The sequence below is a fragment of the Xiphophorus hellerii genome, chromosome 15 (assembly GCF_003331165.1).
Source record: "Xiphophorus hellerii strain 12219 chromosome 15, Xiphophorus_hellerii-4.1, whole genome shotgun sequence".
NCBI lineage: Eukaryota > Metazoa > Chordata > Actinopteri > Cyprinodontiformes > Poeciliidae > Xiphophorus > Xiphophorus hellerii.
In genome coordinates this window covers 25,419,565-25,442,273 of record NC_045686.1, presented here as the reverse complement: position 1 = coordinate 25,442,273, position 22,709 = coordinate 25,419,565, and the positions used below count along the sequence as shown (strand labels likewise).

General features: G+C 39.1%; 1 protein-coding gene across 3 annotated transcripts in view; it reads left to right on the top strand.

The window, feature by feature from the left end:
- Positions 1-22,709, top strand: part of epha7 (eph receptor A7) — a 123,727-nt gene that overhangs the window by 41,753 nt on the left and 59,265 nt on the right. For 2 of the 3 annotated variants that reach the window (XM_032584398.1, XM_032584400.1), the window contains exon 5: positions 2,562-2,897. In XM_032584398.1, the coding sequence (XP_032440289.1) occupies positions 2,562-2,897 (336 nt within the window). Of the gene's footprint in view, positions 1-2,561; positions 2,898-3,397; positions 3,582-22,709 lie in introns of those variants that run through there. The other variant, XM_032584401.1, reaches the window with a different exon arrangement.

Below are 22,709 nucleotides of genomic sequence, written 5' to 3'. Positions count from 1 at the left end.
TGTAGACTTGAACTTTGATGGAGAGGTACAATAAGGACTAGGTTGGTAACATAAAATATTACATATGAGAGATGTAGCAAGATGACACCATCTGTGTTGATTCCCTCTGTTACCCACTGGTTCCATCATCAGGCCACAGCTGCACATGCTAGGCACCAGTATGATAGGACAACGCACAACCATATGTCAGATTCAGCTTAAAGTTATATTGGCAAATTAACAACATTACAAAAAGGAAAGCAAAAATAAAATACTACTTTATAAACCCAAAATTTCTAAAAAAAAATTAATAGGCTAATGCCAAGACTTATGCGTATTTACCCTATTCAGAGACTCAGCACCCTACAGTAATGAGAAATGTCTTCTGTCCATATACATATATAAGTACACATACACACATTTATTTTTACGCATGCACCTACATACATGCATGTATATTCATTCATGCATGTATGTAGGTACATGTATGCATGTACGTATGCATGCATTACATACTGTACATGCATGATTACACAATACATATACATCTACATATATGCAGATATATACTGTTAGGTATAACAGCTTATACCTAACAGTGTAAGTTTTCATAATCCTACATGTTAAGGCTCTCTTAAAGCTCACAAATAAAGCATGTAATTTGAGGGCATCATTTGATTCATTCCACAGTTTCCACAGGTATGGATGTATGAATGCATATATTTAGACATATGTATACCCAGATAAAGGAGAAAATGAATGGGGCGTGCTGTGGTGGCGCAGGGTTAGCACGCCCCACGTTTGGAGGCCTGGATCCTCGACGCGGATGTCGCGGGTTCGACTCCCGCTCCCGACGACCTTTGCCGCATGTCTTCCCCCCTCTCCTCACCCTCCTTCCTGTCTGCCTACTGTCGAAAAAATACGAGCCACTAGCGCCGCAAAAACTCTTTGGAGGAAAAAAAAAGAGAGAAAATGAATTAACCTATGTTTATTTTTTATTTGATTTAATAATGAGTGCCATCTGAAAACATGGTATAAGTTTATGGGGTATGAGTTCATAAGTTTCTTACTTCTTCCTACTTCTTTTCGAGCATTTTAAGATTATTTTGTTACAAAAAATATGTGAATTTTGCATTCCTTGTTCATGTATGTGATTTTATATTTCTATCATGTTTGAAATGAATAAATATTAACAAATCTTGTAAGTTATACTTACTCTGCCTTAACTTAAGTAATAAATAAATGGATAAATAGTTTATTAGTTGGTTCACAATTTCCCACTGACATACGTAAATTATGAAGTGGTAGCAGAAGTGGTGGGCCCTTCTAGCAGCCATTACAGCTACTGGTTACCATTCACTTATTATCCATCCACCTCTTTCATTCGGTGTTTGAAAAAGGTTGCTGAGCAAAAAGTCCACTAATTTCTAAAGCAGTTCCCCTTGCTTTGGTATTACAGAGCCCCCACGTACTTGGACATAGTTCATTGCATAGAGGATGCTTACTTGAGGCATAATAGTGTATAATAGTGAATTGAGTTTGAACTTTTAAGAATTTATTTTCAAGTCTCAAGTCAGATAGATCAACTGAAACAGAGCAACCTGTGAAGCTGGGATTTCTCAGCAATGAAAACCTGTTTATCTACATGTCTGTTGTCAGGTAGAAACAGTGAAAGCTGCTCTGTTAAACTGTTTATCTTCTTTGTTTCAGACATGAATCAGTATGTGACATGAATCAGTCACATTAACATCACTCCTGAAGCATTTTGATGTGCTGAGAGATCAGCCAGCTCACAGAACAGCAGTTCTGTGTTGCTACAGGACTGGTGTGATTGTGTTCTCACATCACACCTTTAAAGATATGGTTGAATGTTTTAATCAACATTTTGCAGACCTTGGTGGCTGATTAATTCTCATTCAGGTTTTGTTCAAGGTAATGTGTTGTCAAAGATCAACATAAAAGTTTATTTGTAAAACTTCATTTCTGAGCATAATGTTGTAGATTGTTTTATATAAACAGATTTTTTGTTATTTGTATAAAACCTGGAATAGATTCAAACATTAGGGCATGGAAAATAAGCATATTTAAAACACATTTCTGTATATTCTCTGTAATGTGAAATAATAGACCAAAGGATCTTCACAAAAAGTCTTCCGGTGTATCCTTTAATAACTGATTTAACTTTGAGACTTTCCATTATCGGAATAAATAGAAGGGGGCCCTTTATGTTTCACTTTCTCTGAATTAATAATAAGCGATATAAACAATGTTGCCTGAACTCTGACTATAAAATTTATTCAGTCTACTTCTTGATTTCTCTGAGTTCTACCACTGACCTTGGTACCTGCCTCGGCTCCCTTTCTGTCAGCGTACCTGCAGAGCTTTTTTTCTGGCTCTGACTCTTATTATAATTGAGTGTCAGTGTTTGGCTCTGGGTCTGGAGCTGGCATGCCCTACAGCTTTTTTCTTTTTCTCAGAGAACAGTTAAAGCACAGATCCAGTTCATGCACACAGTTGGCTGTCACTTCTCTTGGCACTCATTTATCTAAATCTGGCTTCCTCTGTGTGTCCACCTTTGACAGGACCTCCCTCTGCGCCACAGAACCTAGTCTACAACATCAACCAGACCACCGTTAATCTGGAGTGGAGCCCGCCAGCCGACACTGGCGGGCGGAACGACGTCACCTACAGGGTGATCTGCCGCCGCTGCAGCTGGGAGCCCGAGGAATGTGTACCGTGTGGTCCGAATGTGGGATACTCCCCTGCACAGTCCGGATTAGTGGACACTTACGTTAGCATCACAGACCTGCTCGCTCATGCCAACTACACCTTAGAGGTGGAAGCTGTCAACGGCGTGTCGGATCTGAGCAGGACTCAGAGGCTGTTTGCAGCGGTCAGCATTGCTACAGGTCAAGCAGGTAAGGCAGTTTGTTGATATTGTTACTTCATCTTGAAAGTTTCTTTGTTTTTTTTTCTTTTTTGTTGTCTTTCTGTATGAAAACCCAGAAGTTTAGAAATGTTTCCCATGAGCCTTTGCACAGTTTGTTGTGTGCCAGTGAGAAGCCTGCACTTTGCTCCAGCTGAGAGAGCATCAGACATTTGCACCCTGACGATTGACAGTTTAATTTTGAAAACTTCTCATACACAAGTCCCGGTAATGATTTCCAATTAACATTAATGGGTATAGACTGATATGATCCATAATATTTCCGCCATGAATATTACCCAGATTAATTTAATGTGTGTGTCAGCACTGCAGCAGCAACTATTATTAGCTTAGCAATGATGCAAGCTCAGAGTGGTACCTTAAGAGCTGAGAGTGTATGTGCAGCTCAGTCTCGTGGGAATTCGCTGTAATTAAAATAGTGTGTTTTGTGGTGACAGACTCTAAAGCTTTTTTTATTCATTATTTCTATAGATCGACTCAACAAGATTCCTCTTTCATGCTCAAGCGTCCATGAAACACAGTTGGCCCAAAAGGCCACGCTCAGACCAGAGTGATTAGAAGATAGCTGCAAATAGAGTATTGGGGCTCCTGCTGACTATGCAATTTCTACACCTAGATAACTACTGTATTCCTGTCAAGAACAATCTAAAGCTCATCTGCATTGTTTTATCATTTACAGTTTTATGTTTTTAACCAGAAAGAAGGATATTTCTGTATTCTGGATCCGTATGATGAAGGCATTAAAGACTAACATAGCTCAGCAAAAGCTTGAGCTCTGATGGTGGAGATGATGTATTTGCAGAGGTTTACATCATGACAACCACATACATGCTGGCATGTGGAGCTGGGACCGTGTGGCAAAGGGCAGAACAATGTAGACTGGAGGATAAACTGATGATTAAAAGGTTCTCTCAGGGTCCATCATCATTACAGCTGGCATAGGCACAACTGGCCCTACTGTGTGCCATACATGCACATAGTAGGGCTGGGAATCGTTTACTATGTCACAATTAGATCTGATTCCGATTTTTTTTGGCAATTCCTAATCAATTCAAAACAGAAATCACTAGTTATAATAATTTCTCAATTTTTAGGTTTGCAAAGGATCCTCATGATCCACTCTGCTTTACAAGGCAAAGTGACAAATGGAGATGTTTAAAAGGCTTTTTTATCAAATGGAAATTAAATGTTGTTGTAACTCTCTAATTCAGATTCTTTAGAGTGATTGTAGATAGTTAATGCTGTAGGCAGGAAAGATCTCCTGTAGCAGTCTGCATTACAGCGATCTGAAGAAGCCTCTGACTGAAAACACTGTTTTCCCTCTTTTCATGAAAGGAACATTTTTTTATAATTTTCTTTATTTTATTAAGACTCCTTCCTTCAGTATCTCAGAGGTTGCACAGTCACTCCCAGAGCACACTTATAGAAAGTTTTGAAGCTACAAACCTTGAAGGAGGTTTGACACTTCTTATAGATGCTTCATATCTGTTGTCCAGATATTTATATTCCTCAATCATCTCCACTTCCTCTGCCGTGATGGAACCCTGTTTCTTCTGAAATCCACAATCATTTAATTTGTTGTCCAGATGAGATAATCCTTTCCACACCATGACACGAAGCGGTCCACCAGATCTCTCTACTCAGCCTCTTGTTTATCTCTGATACACCCAAAAACTGCAGAGTCTTCTGAGTATTTCTGTACAGGACAGAAATAAGACTTGCTCTGGACGTTTGTACAGAGTGAAAAGGAATGGTGAGAGTACAGTCCATTTATTATTACTTTCTTAGGGTTTTAAACATTAACCCAGGCTTAAATGGAATCACCACAATCCTTGAATCTTCTGTTTTTCTTTAGCAGTCACAGAGAGAGCGCCACCTTTCTGCAGACAATCTCCTCTACTAACAACATAGTTGAAATTTCCATCCACTCTTTTGTTGTTATTTAGTACAAATGTATTTAATCTCTCACTGCATTGAAGAAATACTACTTTAAGGTATTCATATTGCCTCAGGGTACAAAAACTGGATAGTTGAAGTGAAATATCAGTATTCAACCCCATGTTTGCCTTCAAAAAAAGACGGGACAGTTGAATCTTGTTTTCAGTTTTGTAGTTTCCTTTGTTTTGGTGCTTCCCTCACATGTGTACATTGTAGTGCCAGCAGTGTGGTGATGTCAGGACGTCCCGTGTCATTACAAAGTGGAGCCTGACACCAAATGGATTTGTCTTATTGTTTTATTTTTTTTAATCAATTTTGGGATATTTTATGTTTATTTGGAATCATATTAAAAAAAGAATTATGATTCTTATGTGAATCCACTTCTTGGCACATTCATAGCACATTTTTACCCAGATTTCATGTTGGAACATTGAGCCGTAGGGTTTAACAGTAATTGATGCTCTAATTAAGACTTTATTTGGGATCCAAATAAGTACAAGCTAGGCAACTTCTCCATCTGTTCAATGAAAAGGCAACAGAAATGAATGCTGGCTTTATACCAAAAGCTGGAATAACAGAAGACTTTACTGACAATAATATATTAAGATGAAAAATAACCATATTCTTTCATGTGCTTTTCTTGATTCTAAGCAGTTGTCTTAAAAATAGTAATGAATTGAGATGGTAGCCTGGATGACTGTTATCCAGGCTACCATGTAGGGAATTTTGAATAAGTAGTCTTTGGTTTAGTCTGTTTTTACACGTATCTTTGAAATAAATCCATTTTTTATAATCTTGAATTTCTGTTAGTTGACTGGCCAGTTGGTGAATGTAAGGCTTTTTAAATTCTAGCTGAATTACACAACTGCAGCCTCTGGATGATGATTCTCTAGATCAGGGATGACTAATTCTGTTAGTTTCTTGGTTATGGTGAGTATGATGAACAGTCCACTGACTTTTTTTGTTGAAATGTAAAAACTATTGACCTCCTGTTAAACTGTTGATATATCTGTTCAACTTACCTACAGCATCCAGGTAACCAGTTTTTATTAGATAGCTGTTACTCGTGACGATAAGTTCTGCTTTAGTCTTATAGTTAACAAAAGGAAAGTCCTATGTGATATGAGACTTCTGTCACTGATGACACCTTTAAAGACCTGTCTTGGATTGTTGAAAATTATTTGTTGCTTATAATCAGAACATTGGAGCGTCTCACAAAGATTGCTCCTTTAAGGCAAGTATTCTGGACCATTCATTACAGAAAGACTGCATTATTAAAACTTTTTATGCCTCATCATTCAGAATTGATTAACCTTTGCACAATGAGGTGCTTGAGGCCCTTAACACTGAAAGAATCTGACGAGGGAAGAAGACTCTCTTCTGTCCCTTCCGTCCCTACCTGCTGAATGATAATCAGCGTAAACATAGCAGAGTGTCAAAAGGCAGTGAATGAATAAAGATGCTAATGCATCTGATGAGAAATTCACACCTCCGTAAAATTTAGCAAGGGAAACATGTGGAGTGAGGCTAGAGCTACATAAGGTGCTGGGTGCTTATTGTCCCCAGAAACCTGATTACCTCTCTGTGCTGTTTTAAATGGCTTTAAGTAGAGGCTGCACATTTGTGAGCTTGATTTCTCCAGCTCTGTCTTTTCAGTGGTTGAATGGTAATTCCCAGTGTTGAGGAGATGTTGCCATCTCTGCCTTCGCCCCGTGCTGGAAGTTAAGTGCATGTTTCAATCAGTGCTCCATTGTGAGTCGGCAGAGCTGCAGAGCCAACCTCAAAGACCCTCGTTGTTCCTTGCTGCCTCAGCTCTCCACAAGCACACTTGTAAACAAGTTCTTTTGTTCTTCCTCCAGAGTCGTGAGTGGGCATTGCTCTCCATTAAAATTCATTCAAGGAAAGATTGAGGTCTGAGACCAAAACATCACAATGCAAAAATAGGAGGAAAATGTTTTCATGGGAAGAACTCCAGGACCTGTATTTGTTTGCAAGTTCCAAGTGCACACATTTGTTTATGTTTAGCACAGATTGTTGATACTGGTTGAGGTATTTAATTTAATTTAATTCATAACTCTCACTTTGCCCAGTCTTTAATAGCTTTTGTGTCTGAATTTGGCACCTTAGTCACACACAGAACACATGCCATAAAGCTACACTTAGCATGAGCCACAGCAGCCCGCTGTGTTCCCTCTATCTGCACCCCAACCCGCTCTTTGTCACTTTCAAACCAGCCACTGATTTATTTTTTTTAAATGTCAGAAATGTTTATTTGTGAATTTTGAGTTGTATGTCTATTATTCTCACATTAATTCTCACTATAATGGATGACAAACAAGTGAGATGGGAAATCAGGAAAAGCACTGTTGTCAACTTCTCCACTTTATTGCTATATTTATCACACTTTTAGACTCCTCTATACTGTTTTTCCAAAGAATTAGTGATAAATCAAGTGATTCTTTTTCTGTGTTGTGGAGACTTTTATGGTGACAACGCTCTGCAACATGGCTGCAGTCTGTCTGTTTTGAGCGAGCAGCCATCAGCCCTCCAGCTTCCTGAGCACTGCAGCCAGTCTGACACAGTCATCAGTTCAACACCTTAGCTTCACTAATACTCAGAACAGAGGAGACCCATTTCACTCTGTCCTCATCGCAAATAAATTACACATTTGTAAAGCTGAGTAACGCTATCGATCAAAGCTCGCCAATTGTCATGGCAAAGTTCGCTACTCCAACTCGACTCCCCACTGGGTGGGAAAGAAAGAAGCACTGTGCTTTTACACTGGGCTGTGAAGAAGTAGTACCAAGCTGTACCACTGCAACCAATAGGAAAATTCAACTGCCTAAAAATCATTGGACCAAAGAGGTCAGTAGTGAGACGGTTTTAGGCAAAATAATGTCAAATTAAACAAATTCCAAAAAAGTGTCAAAATTTGTGCTGAAACATAAAAATAGAACCCTAAATAATCTATTTATCAGCACAGAAAGAGTTGATTTGGAGGTTAGTTTTACTTTAAAGAGAATCTTGTATCCAGTTTTTCCAACATTTTTATTATTTCTATTGATAAAGAAAATGCATTTCACTATCAATAGAACTGATAAAGAAGTTCTATTGATAAATAAATAGATTCTTGTTTTTCAGAATGTTTTGGTTCCAGTAAATATTGAAAAAAACCCAACCTATGTGTTCACTTAATTTACACTTAATCATTACTTAACGGATATTGTTCTGCACATTTGTGAAAGTAACACCTGGGGAACACTTAGTTTTCTGGAATCAATGTCCATCTCAATGCCCATCAACTAACTCTATCAATAACACAACTTAGAATGAGACAAAGTAATGTCCCATCTCTTATGAATCCTGTCCAAATAATTAATGCACATGCTTTTATTTGAGTGAATATGAAGTATGCTAATACCAGCAGATTGTTACTACAATAGTTAAGCAAAATTAGAAAATTCTGCATGTACAGATGTTTGCCTGGAACAATGTTTGACAATCTGTCATATCAAATGTCTAAACCAGTGTAGTCCTATTTGTTAATCTACATTTCTAAAGATAAAACTTCCAATCTTTGTTTTTCATCCAGACAACTTCATTTAGTTTAGATGTGTTGCCATTTTTTGGTTTCATTTGCTTGTGTATTATTATGTGAGTGTTGGATGATGTCCCTCTCAAGTAAAAACCTACTTTAACATTCAAAGAGAACAACAGGCTTATTCCCTTTGGTGCAATCTCTCTGTGCAGGATGAGAAAAGGGAAAAAAGCACAACGGAGCAGCAGAATGTAAGCTAAGCATTCGTCTTTGATCTGAAGAGCTACTGTGCCTGTGCATTCCATGAGAAGCAAATATTCCCATTTAGCTTGGCCGTCTCCGCCTGACTCATTTTCCTCCAGCAGTTCAGCGTCTGCACTTCAGAGAGAAAACCAACCGAGTTTTCTGCATGGTTTGATAGTTAAGAGCAATGATCTTTAAGAAGAACAGAAGTGATAATTGATACTCGGGTCTTCGCTGGTAACCTATATGTCCACTTTATTGACACTTAATCATCACTTAATGGATATTGTTCTGTGCATTTGTGAAAGTAACACTTGGGGAACAATAACAGCATTGATTTATCCCTGTTTGTGTTCTAATCTTCCATGGTGGCCCTAAACAGGAGGATTGATTGATTCTGAGGAGTCCCCACTGACCTGTGCCAGCCAGTGTAATTTTCTAGTTAAGCGGATCCTTCTTTGTAGCATTTGTCCCCGGTTTTACGTTACTTGGGAGTCCATTCTCTTCACCTCCCCCTACTTCCTCCGCCCCCCACCCTGCCCGGCCCGGCGCACTCACGGTAATTTGATGAGAGCTGGGCAAAGCAGTAAGAACCAACAGCTGCAATAAAACTGTGGTGGTCTCAGAGCAGCAGCTCGGAGCACTTAACCTGTAGCTTTTCTGTAAATGGCTCCTGATTTGTCTGTCACCCAATCCGTCAGCAATGAATAATTTTCATGGAAGGTGCACTTTAATTACTTTCCCATTTAAATGGCATTATCGTGGCCTATCTAGGTAATTAATCTCACAAAGTATCCTGTTTCAACCTTTTATTGCTGGCAGACGAGCTCGCTAAATCCCCCCGAATCTGCTGTGCTTGAATGAGTCCTCCCTCACAGAAGCTGGCATTGCGTCGTTCCTTTTCATTCGCTCCCTGTTGCAGACGTTGGACACCCCTTTCTTTTGGTGCAGGAAGCCTGTCAGAGCAACCGGCTGTTTCAGCGCCTTGGAACGAACTCAGGCAGAGACATTCATGCTGGGTAGCAGACAAGAATAGATCTCAGCCAGTGTGGGTTTAGTGGGCTGATATAGTAGCTTCAGATGTTTTGTCCTGATATGTTTTCTTACTGTTATACAAAAAGACTCAATAGCATGTGATATAGTTCAGAAATATACAGTCCAGAATACTTCAGCCCTTTGTTCAAGATGTTTAACTTACTACCAAATCTAAACTTATACAATTTAAAAAGCAGACCCTCTGTTTTTCTTCCTGATGACATTTGGTTCATTTTGATTGGACAACAGTTTTGGCCTCAAATCCAATAGGTGGCAGTGATTGGATATATCCCAATATGATTTTTCAATGGAAAAAGTTGACACCATGTGTTCAGTGTTTAATGTTGCTTTTGTCCCTGAAATATGCATTTTGCAAATAATAATGATGACTAATCTCTGTGCAAAGGTGCTCCTTTAAGCAATCAGCCATTTTGTCCTCCATTTTCCAGCCATACTCTTGATCTGGTTACATTTTTGTCTTTTGCACTGTTTTGAAGAAGAGTTTAATCCACAGTATGCAGTGTGTGGATGTTCCAAGTTACACACTGTTGCGCTGCACGTAGACTCCTTTCAGGGAATGTAAAAAAAAAATAAAGTAGAAGCTGAATTAAATCAGTTCCTTCTTAGCCTTTGGAGTGGAAAGGTATGAAATTTTAGTTTTTCTCTCTTTTTGGGAGCGAAATAAAATGTCAGCTACTTCATGTAGAAAACAGTTATGAGTATTCTACCTTGATCTGGTCATCCTTTGTCTTTACATGTAAGTACAGTCAAAGCAGAAACCATGGTCAATAATTACCTTACTGGCACCTGAAGACTCTCTGAATATCTTTATTTGGAGTAAATGCAGTTTAGTTCCCTCATATGCTGGTCAATAGCTGTAGACCAAAGCCATTGACCATTTAAGCTGTGGACTATCGATAACATCTGCACAGAACCTCAGATCATAACAAAACTTTAACTGAAAGGATTAAACAGTTGATTTTAAGAGCATGAGTTTGAGTCCATACACTTATTCATGTTTATCTTTTAGATAAAGATGTTTTTGGTCTCTTTTTCAATAAATGTTTTTATGTAAGGTACATTTGATTGAAGATAAAGCTGACTAATAAATATCCCTGAAGCATGCAGCACAACTGTAGTCATGTCTCCAAACCAAATGGTGGATAAAGTCACAGCAAGGAACTGAAACATTCTTTTCTAAAACCAATGGAGAAATGCCTCCAGCTTGAAAGCAACTATTCCAGCAAACCAGACAAAAAGCCAATCTGTGGGTAAACCTTTTATGATGGAAAACCATCATAATATTCAAAAAAAGATGAAAGATGTGGAGTTCAAACAGACCAATCCTGAATTCCATCATATCTGGTTCTATAACATTTTATGTGTGATGTGGATTTATTCTGACCCTGACACTCAATCACAATAAGAGCATTTTAGAATTGGTGCATTTGTCTGCTAGGGTACCAGTCCTTCACAGGACCCAGCATGCGTTTTCAGTCTTGGCAAAATAGCGTTCATCACCAAGTGTTGAAAAGCGAAGCTTAATTTTTTCTGTTTTTAAACGATGCACTAAATTGAGAGTTAGTTAAAACTTATTGCAGTAGAATTTACGACAGAGTTGCAGTAATGAAAACCCTGAATGAGTTAGTTTTTATTTAGTCCTCCCTAACTTTAAGCATGTTCATAGCTAACTACACCTAAGACTGAAGTTACTGAACTTGGATTATTTTATCTTTTATTACATTTTTCATTGATTATTCTGGTAACATTTTTTACCTTCTCTCTGTGTTAGTTTTGTTTGGTTTACTTATTTAGTTTCCTGCTTCTCCAGCTCTGTATCAAAATGAAGAGCTATTAATATGTAACGTTTGCAGAGACGGATATGATATTTTGTTTTCAAACTATCTGGTCAGAGACAATGCAACATTCGGATGTTTATGTGGAACCTGGAACAGAGAGCAGTGATTCACGTTCAGCCTCATCCTATGGGTTGTGTTCCCTAAGAACAGACTCAGGCACAGCTTCAATTATTCAAACCTCTGCAAGGCAGCAAAAAGAAATTGATGCAATGTTTCTTTCTTTGCTTTTTTTGAGCACTCAATCTGGTGTTTACCTTCCTTGTGAAAGCTTACTGATTCACTCAAACCTTCACTTTAAAGGGATATGTCTGATTTTGATAAGATCTTTAATTCTCTCATTTATCAACCAAGATTTTATGAAAATTACACTTATCAGTGTTTGTGAATGTATGTTACGATAGTTTTTAGTGAATATTGAGTGGTTATGTGTTTCTCTGCAGACACAATACTCCTTCAGTATCTCCATACTAAAAACCACAGGCTTCATTGGAAATGCTAAAACTGAGCATGCTCAGTCTGTTTCATTTCCCTTCCAAATTTTGGTCTGGACTGTGTTACTTGATCCAGAGGTAAAAACACAGGAGCAGTTATCTCTGCTGGATTCCTTTTTAAGGCTTTGAGCAACTCTCACTCAGAAAGCTCTACTTCAAGTGTCCATAATAAGGACATTTTAAATTCAAGATTTTTGAAAGGCTTATGTTATTATTCGCTGTTCACCATGCAGATAGTTTGTCTTCTTTTTATCGAGACATTATTCTGGATATGTTCAGTTGTCATTCTACTTCTTCCTACTCCTTTTCAAACGTATTATGATTATTGTGGCATAAATAAAAAGAAAACAATTACTAGTTTTTAGGACTAGTGTAGGGCTGAAACGATTAATCGTGAGGAATCATTTAATTTAATGTGTATATATATATATACTGTATATATATACATATATATATATATATATATATATATATATATATATATATATATATATATATATATATATATATATATATATATATGGGATTGTTCTCAATGCTGCATTCACATTCTCATGAAGCTCATGTCAGGCATCATAGCGGCCAAGCTCATGTCAGGCATCATAGCGGCCAAGATAAGCAAACACATGGATAAATACATGAGCACGGCACAGAAAGGTATCGGTGTAAATAGCAGAGGAGCCAAACACCAACTCCTCGTAGACCGCACAGTTGCCCGAGACTGCAAAACCCGACACACCAACCTGTGCATGGCTTGGATTGATTACAAGAAAGCCTATGACTCAATGCCGCATACTTGGATCATTGAATGCTTAGAGATGTATAACATCAACAGGACTCTGAGAGCCTTCATTGCAAACTCGATGAAGCTGTGGAAAACCACCCTTGAAGCCAACTGCAAACCACTTGCACAAGTGTCCATCAAATGTGGCATATACCAAGGAGATGCTCTGTCCCCGCTACTGTTCTGCATAGGCCTGAACCCCCTCAGCCAAATTATCAACAAGACTGGCTACGGATACCGACTCAAAAATGGGGCCAACATCAGCCACCTTCTCTACATGGATGACATCAAGCTGTATGCCAAGAGTGAGCGAGACATCGACTCACTGATCCACACCACCAGGATCTACAGCACGGACATTGGGATGTCATTCGGACTAGAGAAGTGTGGTCGGCTGATCACAAAGAGGGGGAAGGTCATCCGCACAGAAGGGGTCTCACTCCCAGAAGGAACAATAGCAGACATAGAGGACAGTTACAAGTACCTAGGTATACCACAAGCAAATGGCAACCTCGATGAGGTCACAAGGAAAGGAGCCACAGCTAAATACCTCCAACGAATAAGGCAAGTCCTGAGAAGCCAGCTCAATGCCAAGAACAAAATCCGCGCAATAAACAGCTATGCCCTGCCAGTAATCAGATACCCTGCTGGAATAATTAGCTGGCCAAAGGAGGAGATAAAAGCCACTGATATTAAGACTAGAAAACTACTAACAATGCATGGAGGATTCCATCCCAAATCCAGCACCCTGAGACTGTACACGAGCCGCAAGGAAGGAGGCAGAGGACTAGTGAGTGTGAGAACCACAGTCCAGGACGAAACAACTAAGATCCATAAATACATCAGGGACAAAGCCCCAACAGACAATGTGCTCAGTGAATATCTCAGACAACAGGGAACGGAGGTTGAGGTGCCAGAGATACCATCATGGCAGGACAAGCCCCTACATGGGATGTACCACCAGCAAATAACCCAAGTGACTGATATCAGTAAATCCTACCAATGGCTGGAAAAAGCTGGACTCAAGGACAGCACAGAGGCCCTCATCCTGGCCGCCCAGGAACAGGCCCTAAACACCAGAGCAATAGAGGCCCAGATATACCACACCAGACAAGACCCAAGGTGTAGGTTGTGCAAGGAGGCCCCTGAGACAGTCCAGCACATAACAGCAGGGTGCAAGATACTGGCAGGGAAAGCGTACATGGAACGACATAACCAAGTTACAGGCATAGTGTACAGAAACATCTGTGCAGAATATGGACTGGAAACCCCGAGATCAAAGTGGGAAACACCCCCAAAGGTGGCGGAGAACGCCAGAGCTAAGATCCTGTGGGACTTCCAGATCCAGACAGACAAAATGGTAATGGCGAACCAACCAGACATTGTCGTAGTGGATAAACAACAGAGGAAAGCCGTTGTGATAGATGTAGCAATACCAAGCGACTACAACATCAGGAAAAAGGAGCACGAGAAACTAGAGAAATACCAGGGCCTCAGGGAGGAACTGGAGAGGGCCTGGAAGGTGAAGACCACAGTGGTGCCTGTGGTCATGGGGGCCCTCGGGGCAGTCACCCCCAAACTGGACCAATGGCTACAACAGATCCCAGGAACAACATCAGACATCTCAGTCCAGAAATGTGCAATCCTTGGCACAGCCAAGATACTGCGCAGAACCCTCAAGCTCCCAGGCCTCTGGTAGAGGACCCGAGCTCAGAGGATAAGAACCACCCGCGGTGGGTGAGAAGGGAATTTTTATTTTTATGGGGCTATATATATTATATATACTGTATCTATACTGTATATATATAATTTAATTTAAAAACTCATTCTTTGTCTGTAAATATTCTCTAGAGGAAACAATAAATAATCACACGATCAGCTGTACACTGTGATAATGTTAGGTCAAGTAAAAATTGTTGGTCTCTACACATGATGATATTGATGGAGGATTTTTTTAGCTGCAGAGCAAATACATCCTTTGCTACAAAAGGTCAAGATTTCACTAAAGTACTGTTGTTACTGAATTTTAGGCACTAAAATGTTTTCTTATTTAAAAAAGGGAATTGAACTAATTGTGTATTTGTATTTTTATATATTTATAACATTTCATAAAGTTAGCTTAAGTGGTTATATAAAACATTTCCAGAGTGTGCCATGTTTTAAATCTTATTAATCAATTGATCATCAGAATCATTGATAAATAAAATTTTACTAAAATAATCAGTAACAGAAGCTCTAGACTAATGGCCTTTATTCATTAGTAGCTGGACTAGAAGACGGGCAGAAGGAAAATGGAAGAACATGCAGGAAATAACAGGGAGTCAAACTGGGACAGCTGAGGACTGTAGCCTTTGTATGTGGTGCCTTGCTCTACCACTGAGCCGCATTAAAAAAAGTAAAAATAGTTGAGATTAAAAAAATTCTATTGCTCAAAATAATATAAAAAAAATAATATAAAAAAAATAATTAAAAAAAACAGTTTAAACCATATTAAACCCATAGTTTAACAATCACCTTTCTTATGTTCCAGGTAAACACAGGAGCTCTAACAATTATTTACTTCCTCCACTTACAAACATAGCAGCCAGTATTATAAGGTTCCTATGGCACCAAGTTAAAATTGTACTGTTTTTGTTCAAACAAATGAGGCATGTCCTTCATTACGTTCAACATGGAGTAGCTGTGCCAGTCTAAAGAAAGCTCCTGAAACGGTGCCATTTGGATTTGGTGCATGTTCTCACTGATCATAAATCTGTGGCTGATCACCATTATTTTTATAGGCTGTGGCCAGCCAACGAATAAATATAATTAACAGCATTTAAAATCTCACAAAACCATTCTTAGTTATTGGTATCAGGAGGAGAGATGTTATCTGTTAACTTGTGAGTGCAGTCACAGGAAATTTTATTTTATTTAAATCTAATAAAAATAGACTTCCAGTTGACATTTTAACTGGATTTTTATATTAATTATTAGCATGAATAGCTTTAATTGACATAGGGAATAAGTACACCCCCACCCTTTTCTTATTAAATTGAAGACTTCTGTTTACTATAGAATATAATTTTAAGCTTCACTTCTCCTATTCAGTCTGAAGGAGGCGTTAAGCTGTAGTTACAGCAGTTCACCACCAGTGGGCATAGAGAACACTCCTGAGTAATCCTGACTCAGCAAGCCAAGGCAATTCAGCGCAGTAACCGCTGATCAATAGAGGTGCTCACTGTCGCTCTTATCTGTGTTAACAGTTATCAACAATTTAAAAAATCCCACCAAACCACACTGATTATGAACATGCTTAAGTGTGCAATACGTGGTTAGAATTACTAATTAACCTGCCAACATTTTAATATCCCGCATTCTAGAGAGAGGTTGAAAGTTCAAACTTCACGTTAATGCTTTTAAGCTTCTCTTTTTACTGAAATCAGCTTCGAGTCAGTTTGCTCTTTCACCAAGCATATGAACCCTGGTGACCTGTGGCAGATAGCTCCTTTTCAATACCTCATAAATTTAGGGATGAAAACTAAAAGAACATGTTTTGGGTGACCCCATCGATTGCTGGCAAGCACTTCTAATCCACCTCGACTGCTTTTGTCTTTTTTGGGCCTTTTACACACGTAGATGAAACTGGTACATTTTTGTAAATGACAGGATGCCACCACAAACCTACAAAATGTTGTAATATACCCCTGATTTAAGGGGTACTGCATCTCTGCTAGAGAACAACAACAACAAAAAAACCACAGAAAAGCATCATGTTTATTATTTTTGAGAGTGAGGCGCATGTGGGATAGAGAGAGAGATTGAGCTAGGATGTCACCGTTTAAAACACAGCCACAGCAAAACATGACACCAGTATTTTGGAATTGATCCTCTCTGAGGCCAGGTTTCAAAGACACTGAGTCAGAGTGGACGCAGCGCCTAAACCACAAAAAGCATCAGCAGATACACTTAAAGTTGTCTGTGCTAAAATTGTCTGTTGGGCAGAGAGACATAGAATATTGGTCACCAATAAAGTTCAGCCATATCTTTATGATCTGAAAATAAGGGAATGCTTTTGTAACTGAGGATGCATGATGTATCGCAATAACATTGGTTTTGGCCAATATTAATAATCTCTAGTTGTAATAAGAGGTCACTAAACGAAATTTTTTACAAACATTTATTTTGGCTAAATTGATTTGTTGAATATTACACACAGGAGCAAATATTATTCAAAACAGGGTCACAATAGTGTCATTGGATTAAAGACTACATTACCCTGTTTGGACCAAACATCCTGTCAATGTAGTCATTTTGGAACTTTGGAAACAAAAAGTTGCCGATCCCTGGTGCATACCCTTCGGTTGCTATAGAAGCATCATATACTGGGTACATGTTTCAGTCAGAAGCTTCCAGCACCTGCCTGAGCTCTCTCCACGTCTTCACCACAGGATGACAGATTTCCGAGCAGAGAATATAACGCTCGCTGAAATTACAGACCTGAGGGGCGGCTGATGAGAAATGTCACTCTAGACAAAAATGGAAGTCTAATATATTCCATCCCAGGTTTGCTGGACACTTATTAATGTCTCAGTGAGTGCCACTAATTAAGCTAGCCAGTCTGGTGTGGCATGCGTAGTGGGGGACAAATAATGGTGTGACTTGAGAACAAAAGAAGTGCAGTGAGAATGTACATATTTAGCAGAGCCATGACGCCCTCAGTGCACACTGTGCTGAGCAACAAAGAGCTCGTTTTGGCAGAGCAACACATTCAATTATCCCCCATCTCTTAATATCCTGATTTTTTTTTCTTTGAGACAATCCCCATTTACTGGAGTACCATCAGATAATAACAATGTTTAGATGCCAGTTGATGAAGCTGTGGAAGTTCATTAAAGAAAAGACGAAAAAGGGAAATGGTCTATCAATGCTGTTTCCTGATTTAAAAAGATTAGCACACCAGTTATGAGAGGAAGGAGGCCCATTCTTCCCTCGGTGTGTGTGGATGAAAACTTGGCAGCAATAAAACAGCCTCATTCTTTCGTCCAATCACACCAGAGCCGAACATTTTGAAGGTGTTCTTGTGCTCATCTCCAAAGCACGTAGGAATCACTACCCACGCTTAAAATGGGAGCAGATTTGTGTCCATATGATCAAAAACAATGAGCTAAACAGTATGCTTGCAGTTATTCATACAAAAATCAAAATCCTGAAGGAAATGCATTTTATTTTTGCACACATTCAAGAACCAACTGACCATCTTGGGATGAAAGGTAACTGCCAAATGAATTCCCCTGAAGAAATGTTAGCTCAATTCATCACAAAAGTAGGCCAGTTTGCTGTCAGGTCCAGCATTATCCATGCAGAGGAGTAAATCTTTACCTTTTGCACCTGCAAAGCTTAAGAAAAGATTACATCACCATAATGTCAGCAGCACTATGTGCAGGATAGATATGACACAGATTTTGGAGAAGTTCATCTGATCATTGGCAGCCTGACTGAGCTAGTAGACTAATTCTGAATGCTAGAATATCATAGGAGTGTGATGTTACCACATGGTAACCTTAAAGCTGCATACCTCCCATTGATGTGAAATACTTTTAGGAGACTGACACCAATTTAATTCCAAAAGGAAATGTCAACGTAAGTCTTGAAGGTGAGGCATATGATTAGTATGCCACAGTGAAGAGCACAATAAAATAATAGTCAAGTTGGTCTGAATGATAAAATATAAAAGCAAATATTTTAAAAAGTGCTCAGAAAAATACCAATTACTCTCAGCTTTGAACGTCTGTCAGCTTCCACAGTTAAATTCTCCTTGCTGGTGTTTGACCATTGACCAGTCATGTCTCTGTGAGGCCTCAATGAACCTTTTCCTTGTGCCGCTTCTTTATCTTCCTCTCTACTTACCATCCATCTGTTCTTTCACATTCATTTACGTAAACATGGATGCACATGTTGCACATGCCTGGGCAGGTGTGCACCTGTGACTCCCGGAGCCTCCTTCTATATGGAACACATGCTCAGAAATGTCACGGCCCCGGCTGCAAATGACTCTGGCACTTTGCAACAGAGTCATTCGAGTGTTTCATTTCCTGCCGGAGGAGTTAAAAGGACTTCCAAGGGTAATAAAAGCCGAGTAGGGCTGCATGTCTTTAGCTGCCTGAAGAAACAGAGAATCCCTCCTGCTGGATTAAAAAAAAAAAAACACAGAGAAGGGCACACGCCTCACAATCTGATGTCAATTTCTAAACTTTGATTGCTGCAGGCACCTTTTCTTGTGAGCAGGAAATGCTTCCTGCCTACAGAGTGACTGTGAGCTAATTTAAGGCCCCCATACTCGAATATACTTCAGCTCTACACATGAGGCGGACTTAACGCAAACTCGAAGCAGATGTCACTGGACATGTCCACACAAAGATCAATTTTTATGACGTCTGTGTCGCACATTAAACTACCTGATGGAAACGGTGCTCACATCGAACTGCTTTTCATGTGACACCAATAAGGTTGAGAGTAGGGCTTCCACGACTACATATTTTATAAAAGTTGACATCGAGATGATAAAAGTCGACAGCGACTAGTTGTAGTGACATCATAGAAACATCAGCGAAAATGCTTCACAACAAATTACAGTTTTATTAGCTATGTTCATATAAATATTGACAAAATCTATTATGCAGAATTGAAAGAACACAAAACAGAACATTATTCCAGACTTCTTCATCAGCAGCGGTGCAGAGAGGTGGTTCAATAAGTTGAGTATGACTTTTTAATAACTGCAGGCACTGATGATCAGGTATATGCTCATTTTTGTATATGATAAAATAAAGGAATTTGTCACAAGACATTTTTAGGATCAATACACCCAATACGATATCTCAGCAGTCTGCGGACAGTCCACACAGCTCTCGCAGTGTACACAGTACGCCGGAGTATGTGGGACCCTTTAGAAACATAAATATGTCAGAATCAAGTCCTGTAAAACTGTCTTTTGTCCATTGGTTGTGTTTTGTTTTTTTTCAGGTCACCAAACAAATTTTAAAATAGAAAAATACCCGAGTGAAGTCATAATTTTATTAATTATTTTTGGCTTTAAGATGAACTAGCTTGCATGTCGTAAAGCAGCCTAGTCAAAGATTTGTCTTAAATAAGATTGAGATCATTTGGCATGACTGTAAACATTCAGGTCATGCTAGGAAAAGTTCCAGTGCGTTTGAATTAAGACGATGCTGAAAAACTGAGTGAATAATCATGTTTTACTCCCCACCACAATCAACCAACAGCATGCTCTTCACTGCCGTCTCAAGTCTGATGAATGTTAGGTCATTATCTGCGTAGATAGGTACAGTCTTATATTCCCTCACTTTCTTTTGGAATCACATACAGAAATTCCATCTTTTCTTTTTTCTATATTGCAGTCCTCAGAAAAACCCAGACCTCAGTCAGACCTTAAAGGAAACCAGTATTTATTAACCAGGAAGCTTCTCCTAGCACGGCTCTGTGCCTGGATCAGTATGAAACAGAAACATGGATCTAAATCCTGCTGCATTTTATTGATGTGACCTTTTTTAAAAATCAGTAATCCAAAGCAAATTTATAAGTTTGATCCTTCAAGATCTTTTTTTTTTTGCTATGCTGTATTTTGGTCCATTTCAGTGTGAAAATATTTTCTGTCAAACATTCAATTTTGATTCTAAGATGTTTATTGAAATAACTCAGGATATATTCATGAAACAAGCCACTCAGAAAACGACCAAGTTTATTTGAACCGTATCAAACTTTTTTTTAAAATTGTTTTATTCTGTGCCTTTCAACTAAACAAAACCTCGGCCATGTTTGCCGGAGCTTTCAAAAAATTTAATTTTCCTTCCGTCTGCGGGTTTATGAAATGGTTTATGGGGGCAGACTTGGCAGAGCATGATGTTGTCGTACTTTGTCATGCTCTGCAGTTGCAGGGCGTGGAGGGATTTTTCGGGGGCCTGTGAGCATTACTCACTGGTGCTTTTGTGAGATGAAAAAGACTTTTGGAAGATTGACAGCTGGGCTTTTTTCCGTCTTTCATTGTCTCATCAGCATACTGTCTCCTGCAGTGAGGAAAACTAATTATGTCTTCAACCCACTGCTTCACCCCCCACCCCTTTTATACAGATCATCACACTTGGAAATCATAATGAGTTTGTGGCAGACCTCTTTGGCTTAACAGGAAGGGAGGGGGGACGAGTGGAGGCGGGGTAAATTCAGAAAAGTCCGTTCACCCAAACGAACCGCTGGCAATTATGGGTGACCTCCTGACCCTGGAAAGCTGTCGACCCCAAATTCTTTCAGTTCCCAACCAAAACATAGTTTAGTCCTGCACACCTGCTAGCATCTGTACCTCTACCTCCTTAAACTGGAGCACCACCAAACCTTTTTGTTTTCAAAGCAGAGGGAGCGTTCTCAGCCATCTGGTAGGCTGCTTTTAATTATTTGATATAAAACAACAGTAAAAAGATTAAAGCAGCCGCAGCTTGGAGAAGGACACTGGTACTGGCAGCAGAACAGATGGTCCTCACATCTGGGCTGTTGAGGAAACTAGAGAGGGCAAGGGAAACGCTGTGACAACGTAACTCAGCTGTACCCCGCCTCAGAGCGCCTCTGTTAACCCGTTTGCCCTCTTTGCTCTTTCTGGGGTGTCTTTGAGCAGCTGGGGCGCCATCTTGGTGGGAAGTGTTTGCGTCTCATTGAAGCACCCTGAACCATGCTGGGAAAGAGTAATTGGCCATTTGACCTTTGTGGTTTTGGAGCGTATTGACAAAATGTAAGTGAGCTCCTCTGGTCAACTGATCATGCTTCACATGCAAAAGGAGATTCTGATGATGAAATGACAGCCCAGTTGTTTTCCTGTGTATCGTACAGACAAACTTCCTTTAGTTTTTGCCTTTTAATTTTACATCAGTAGCTGCTTTCAATTACAAATGTGCACAAAATTGATATTCTGCTCACATTGAAAAAACATAATTTTGCAATAGCTGTGTTTCTTTTACAGAAGAAATGCACATGTGAATAAGTCTGTTCACCCAATAGATCAATGAAAACTCTGACGAGGATGGATGTAAAATCATGAGATACAGTTATATTTCATCCACGTCTCTAGCACTCATCTATCAGTCATCACAGGAGACGTTGGCGTCTTATTCAGGAATTGGAATCCTTACATTTGAGAACGACTACGTGTTCCGTGTTTTTGGAAACTGCAGGCAACAATTTTACAAAATAGTTGGATGGATCCAACACTTGTCAATGACAAACTCAACTTTTGATGAACTGTGTGATGCTCTGGTGGTGCCAGTTGCACATTATCCATGGAGGCCATTCCTGAAAACAAACATATATCACCTGTAGATAAATTAGCGTGATTCACATGATGTGAAAAAAATTCTGTATGGCTGAAAAACCACCTCATCCTAGCACAAAAACTTTTTATCAAAAAATTTGGGTTTTTTTGCCACGTTTCCATAAAAAAAATTCTTTTTGTAATTCCAGTTTGCTCAGTTTAATGGAAACAAAGCTAGTGTTTCAGATCTTCAGGAACATTTTATATAACATGTATGAATACAAAATTCAGTATTCAAAGAAAAAAAAAAATCATCAGAAATAAATTATAGTGACTTTAAAACTGTAAACACCGCAGTTGCTTCTGTGATATTTAGGGGAAAAAAAGTTCACTCTGGTTTTTGAGTAGTATTTAGCTTATTGGGAATAGTGAAATATTTCTGTTGTATGAACATAAAGTTGTTTTCTCTTTAGGAGAAAAACAGCAGATTAAAAACTTCTAGAACTAGAAACTGGTGAATGTCACTATTTTGTCCTGTACTGAACAGTTACTCTGTGGCTCTTAGACATTGTCTACTTGCTACGCCCTTTGAAGCAAATA